The sequence below is a fragment of the Manis javanica genome, chromosome 16 (genome assembly GCF_040802235.1).
Source record: "Manis javanica isolate MJ-LG chromosome 16, MJ_LKY, whole genome shotgun sequence".
NCBI classification, from domain to species: Eukaryota; Metazoa; Chordata; class Mammalia; order Pholidota; family Manidae; genus Manis; species Manis javanica.
The window spans coordinates 6,752,839-6,758,838 of record NC_133171.1 but is presented as its reverse complement, the minus strand read 5'-3'; the positions used below and the strand labels follow the sequence as shown (position 1 = coordinate 6,758,838).

The 6,000-nt window shown below is 54.4% G+C and overlaps 1 protein-coding gene across 1 annotated transcript in view; it reads left to right on the top strand.

The window, feature by feature from the left end:
• The first annotated feature begins 1,781 nt into the window (after positions 1 to 1,781).
• Positions 1,782 to 6,000, top strand: part of BMP6 (bone morphogenetic protein 6) — a 159,427-nt gene continuing 155,208 nt past the window's right edge. The window contains exon 1 of the mRNA XM_036998339.2: positions 1,782 to 3,311. Coding sequence (XP_036854234.1) covers positions 2,669 to 3,311 — 643 coding nt within the window. The 5' untranslated portion in view covers positions 1,782 to 2,668. The remainder of the gene's footprint in view (positions 3,312 to 6,000) is intronic.

The window sequence follows — 6,000 nt, the reverse complement described above, 5'->3', positions numbered from 1 at the left end:
ATAGGTGCATATACAATAAATAGGTCACAGCTTGCTTTTGTATTTTCAGTGGCATAGGTGCCCTGTCTATGCTCAGGGTTTTTATAGTTTTTCCAGTGCTTTGCCCACTGCCCTCATAGGTTGGAGCTGCTTTTACTCTGTGTGTGTCTTTCTAAAGGTCTTAGGAGAAGGTGTGACTAGGTGAGACAGGAGGAGGTCCTTGGTGGGAAGCCTACATCTATTTGCTGAAATTTCAGATCTTCTGATAAAAGCTCTTGGCTGCTGCGGTCTTAAGCCCTGCAATAATTTTATGCTCATAACAAGTCCCATACAGAAGAAAGATGTGATGGAGTCTTTTGAATTCTAAAGACCAAGTAGGGATATATTCACTTATCAGATGAAAAGAATCCCTGCTGATGGTTGGAAACTGGCCCTCAGTGTTGCTGAAGTTGTGTCGCCTGAGATCAATGGCTATGGAACATTTGTAGAATGCCTAAATGACTGCTGTGTCTGGGCCAAGACAGAATGACAAAGAGCAATCCAGTGGATGGTGGGAGGTAAAGACCTTCACCCATGCAAAAGCAGAGCCTTTGATAAAAGATAGAAATGTTGTAAGATTTGGATTAGCAGAAACTTCATGATCTCATAAGTCCGTGAATCCCACAGTCTCCATCTATTTGGTCTGGCTCACAGATGCTTTGGACTATGTGAACTAAGACTGCCAGGTCAGCAAACTGCAGTTTTGTTTCCTAATCCACATGCTTTTCACTAGTCAAAAGATCCCAATGTCTTAAGTGAATTTTCTTCTAGAAGCCACAGATGACTGGGAATTCTTGGATAGCATAAGGACAAATGAATTTGCATCCTGGGTGTGGATGGTATCGCTGCTGTTGTTGGGGTAGAGTGGTAGTGTTTCTGAGTAGTGTTCCCCCGTGGAAATGTAACAGGTGTTTCACATGCTTGATCTTGTCTAATGCTCACAGCAACCTGAGTTTCAGGGCTTTGTTATCCTGAACGAGAACACACCAAGCCCCTACTCTTACTGGAATTATCTATACCACCTCTCTGAAGTTTTATTTATCTTACACCATGTAAACCCTACTGTATTTCAGAACATGAAAATGCAATGGTAACTGACAAACTGGAGAAGCACCAAATCATTTTCAAGGTAGTGGGTAGCTTTTCTATTATATGATCTGATTACATCCTCTTCTTTTGGGTGCTAGCTTACTTAAGAAGCCAAGCCAAAGCCCAAATGAAGAGATAAATCAGAATATTTTGATTTATCAGGACGCCAGATGTGGCTTACATTTGGCTCTCTCTGGGGATAGATTGTGAGCAGTTTTCCACTGGGTGTGTCCCAGCTTCCAAGCAGTTGCCTTTGGAAGCCATGTGTCCGCCAAACGCCTGTTACCTCAATAGGAAAGCTAAGGAAGGAATGGGAAAACCGTTACTTTTCTGCTCTTAATTCAGGTGGTGCTGATTTAACAGCTGATTTTACTTTTTTTTTTTTTTTAAGTGTCAATTTAGGTCTTTTAGGTGATCGTAAAAGAGATACGTTCACACTGGGGTGTTGATCAGATAAGTGTAACGAGCGATGACCTTGCCTTTGCTACCTGACAGCTCCCGGTGCCTCCAAAGATTCTCTGTACTTGAAACCTACACGCGCCAGGCAACTCCTCCCGGGAGAGGGAGGGTGAAAGAAGGGGGCGGGCCTATTTAAATACAGGCGAGACGCGCCTGTCCATTGGTTTCCAGCCTGTCCGTTACTCAGGTGGGCGGAGACTCCCGGGGGCTGGAGTGCTGTACCTGAGCGAAACGCGCAACAGAAAGCCCACGTTGGCCGCTGCGGGAGAGCAGCTCCGAGAGGCGGGAGACTGTGAATTCCGGCGCCGACGCCGTGGCCAGTGCTCTGAGTACTGGCCCCCTTCCCTCCCCTTCTCCTCTGCGAGCGGGGTTCGCGGGCAGCCGGGCGAGCACTGAACGGAAAGCAAGATCTTTGCTGCCTCCTCTCGGGGAGGGTAGCGGCGCGGGGAGGTTTTGAGGGGAAGCGTCAGTGCCCCAGGGCGGAGGGGCGCGGAGTTTGTGAGCGAGAAGGAAGTTAAGCCCCGCGGAGAAGATTGGCATCTCGGGACGCCTTGTCGCTACAGCCGGGGCCCTACGGCCGGGTAAACTTCGCGGCGGCCGTGCGAGCCAAGGAGAGGCGTGTGCGGGGATGATGCTGGGCATCCCCCCCAGCTGGTGAGCAGCCCTGCTCCCCAGCAGCCCCGAGGCCCACTCAGCCGTCCGGGAGGGCGCGGGGCACCGCACGTGCACGGGCAGCGAGGCCCCAGAGTGACCGCGCCGTGACCCGCCCAGGGGCTAGGGCGCCGGCTGCAGCGCAGCGCAGACTCGGACGCACCTGGCCTGGACTTTGAGCCTCTAGAGACTTGGGCGGGAGTGTGGGGGCTCGCCCTCCTCTCCAAGTGGTTCCTGGGGTGATCGCTCCTTTCGCCTCCCCTCCAGCCTGGGCAATTGGGGGTGCCCCAGAGGACCATGAGAGATAAGGACTGAGGGCCAGGAAGGGGAAGCGAGCCCGTCGAGAGGTGGCGGGGGCTGCTCACGCCAAGGGCCACAGCGGCCGCGCTCCGGCCTCGCTCCGCCGCTCCACGCCTCGCGGGGCCCGCGGAGCCAGCCCGGGCGGGAGGCGATGCCGGGGCTGGGGCGGAGGGCGCAGTGGTTGTGCTGGTGGTGGGGGCTGCTGTGCAGCTGCTGCGGGCCGCCGCCGCTGCGGCCCTCCCTGCCCGTCGCCGCCGCTGCCGCCGGCGGGGGGGCGCTGTTGGGGGACGACGGGAGCCCGGACCGCGCGGAGCAGCCGCCCCCACCGCCGCAGTCCTCCTCCTCGGGCTTCCTCTACCGGCGCCTCAAGACGCACGAGAAGCGGGAGATGCAGAAAGAGATCCTCTCCGTGCTGGGGCTCCCGCACCGGCCCCGGCCCCTGCACGGCTTCCAGCAGCCGCAGCCCCCTGCGCTCCCGCAGCAGCAGACACGCGGGGAGTCTCCTCCTGGGCGACTAAAGTCTGCACCCCTCTTTATGCTGGACCTGTACAACGCCCTGTCCGCCGCCGACGACGAGGATGGGGCGTCGGACGAGAAGAGGCGGCAGCCCGGACCTCGCGGAGGGGCCGGCTCGTCCCAGCCCCGGCAGCCGTCCCCGGGCGCCACGCACCCGGTCAACGGCAAAAGCCTCCTGGCCGCGGGACCTGGAGGCGGCGGCGTGTCCCCACTAACCAGCGCGCAGGACAGCGCCTTCCTCAGCGATGCAGACATGGTTATGAGCTTTGTGAACCTGGGTAAGGATTTGGGGTAGCGTTAACGACGACAGTATTCCCCCTGTCCCCGTTCAGTCTCCCGGGCCGGGGAGGGGGTTGAGGGGTGGCGGACACCCTGGCGCGGCGGGGACCGGGGACCGGCCGGCTGCGCTCCCACCACCTGCGCAGTGGTTGGCTGCGTGCGCTCCCTGCGCCTGGGCGGTGCTGCGCGCTGCTGCGGCGGGAGGTGACCGGCGGGCCGGGCCGCGGGGCTCAGGCGTGCTGCGCGCAGCAGCGCGTCTTTTTGGGAGGCCAGGGTAGGGACCCAGTTTTTCCCACTAGTGCCGGCCTCCGATCTCGCTAACTTGAAAAGTCCGGCCAGAGTATGGCCAGCTGGGAAGGAGCAGGCTCTTCAACACTTTCCCCTCTTTTCTTTTGCACCCTTAACGCTCTGAGTGCCAGTTTTCCCACGGGAACTTTTAGGGAATCTGATAGCAGCTGAGAACTTTGGAAACTTGACATGGTTTTGTTAAGTGGTATCCACGGAAGTGAGGGAGGGGGACTGCAGAAGAAGGTGCCCAAAGGACGGCGGAAGGCGCCCCAGTGGGGCCAGACGGTGATCGCGCGGGTTTTGGGGCCAGGTCGCCAGCCTGGCTGGGGGAACCCACCCCACACCCTCGCTTACATGCCTTTGGCCCGCGCTCGCAGAGGCTGAACTTTGGATCAGTGCTGCCAAACTGCACGGGCAGAGAAAGGGTGCGGGTTAGGGGCCAGGGTTGGGCGCTAGCTGGTCTGAGCAGGTTGCCAGGCAACAGAATGGAAATTCAAGGGCGGCTAAATTGGGCTCCGCCACAAATGTTCTGTGGCAAACCCGGACAGAATCACATAGCCTTTTTGCCCCCCTGAATTTTCTCATCTGTAAATGAGAACGATGTAAGGAAGGCTTTTCTTCCGGAATCGATGCCTCCGATTTGTGCTACTCTTCATCCATAAGACTCAGTTTAGCGTAGACAAAGGGAGAAGGGGGACGCATCCTCAGCAGTAGCCACGCCCCGAGTGGGTGCAGCAGCGCGGTGGGGTGGGTCCCCGCGGACTTCCTTTCCCGGGTGAGACGCGTGGCTCTGCCCAGGTCCCAGAGGGGTTTATGGGACACCTGCCAAAGTAGCACGCAAGTCTCCAGGCCCCGTCAAAGACGTTCGTTTGTCATTTCAGGACATTATTTACTGGAGTGATTCCCATGTCAAATATTTCGGCGAGTTCTTTGCAAGTGTATGAATCTATGAGATGATTCTCAACTCTGCTGAGTTGTGGGGGAAGAGAGGAGGAATGCGGGCCAAGGAGGGAGGTCCGGGAGGATGTGGAGCAGGACGATTAGCATCCAAGTGGTGCAGAAATCCTCCTGGGAAATTCATGAAACGGAATCTCACAGGGAGTGAGGCCCAAGGCTGCCAGTCTTTCTACTTGCAGTGCCAGAAGTTCTGATTGGACAAGAATTTTCATAGTTTATTGGAACCAAATCCAAGGGTGAGCCAACTCCAATAAGCATTCTAAGGAAATTCTCATGCCAGTCAATAGTCTGGGGCAGGGGATACAGAGGACCAGAGCTGCTCCTTATTCTAACTTCTCTGCTTCTTCTGGCTTAGTAAATTCCAACTCTTGACCTCTCCCTCACTGCCACCTCCCCCAACTCTCCTGACAGCCTTGGGGGAGTGTTTTATTGCCTCTCAGGGGTAGTCCCAATCTGGGCAAAGTGGAGGAAGCATGGCACTTCTGGCTTCTTCACGGAGAATCGTGTTACAGACTCCGGAAGATAGTTCCTGGGTTTGGATCATGGTTCTCAACTTTGGCTGCCCATTAACATCACCTGTGGACACTCAAGAATTAAAGGATGCTGGGGCTGTTCCCCAGAGTAATTAAGTCAGAACCTCTGAGGGTGGGTTCTGGCATCATTTTTTTGAAGTGGTTTGGGTTTTTCTAATGTGCTTCCACGGTCACAAAGCACTGGCACAGGAGATCCTGATGGCTGAAGGAAGTCAATAAATCATTCCAGGGGGAGATTAGGAGCAATTCCTTATGCTAGTGGCTCCCAAGCATTGCCACGCACTAGAGTCACCCGGGGGCTTTTAAAAATCAAGATTTTTAAAGTGGTACCCCATGTCAATTAAATCAGAACTTGTGGGATGGGACCCAGGTATCAGTGTTTTTAAATATCCCAGGTGTTTGGAAACCACTGCCTTACATGGTATTTGAAATTGAGAGTTGGCTTGTGGCAAGTTTATAAATATGGTGACATTTACTGTGTTTAATGACCCCCAAATTCTCCTTGTTCCTTGCTTTTTTGACCTTTCCTGGTAACAGGTACATACTACTTGAAGCTGGTTGTCAGGTAATCCTGCTAAGGTGATGGTTTAGTATAGTATCTCCCTAAGGATACTTTTATTTTCCATAAAGTATTTTTAAAGATCCAAAAGATACTACCAAAAAAATTCTAAAAAGGACTCAACAGTAGAGTGATTCCAGGCCCAGGAGAGGCTGATATGGAACTGAAGATTCCTGAGCAGGAACTCTGCCTCAAGCCCTTCCTGTCATACCACTGGGCTCTCTGAACATAAATTATTGGCTACCTGTAGGTCCTGGACTTCTCATGGGCAGTTAGAGGAGAAAACCTTTTCCAGGTAAGTAGAATCTGAGTCACAAGCCATGCCACCTGCCAATCAAGCAATTCTATTTA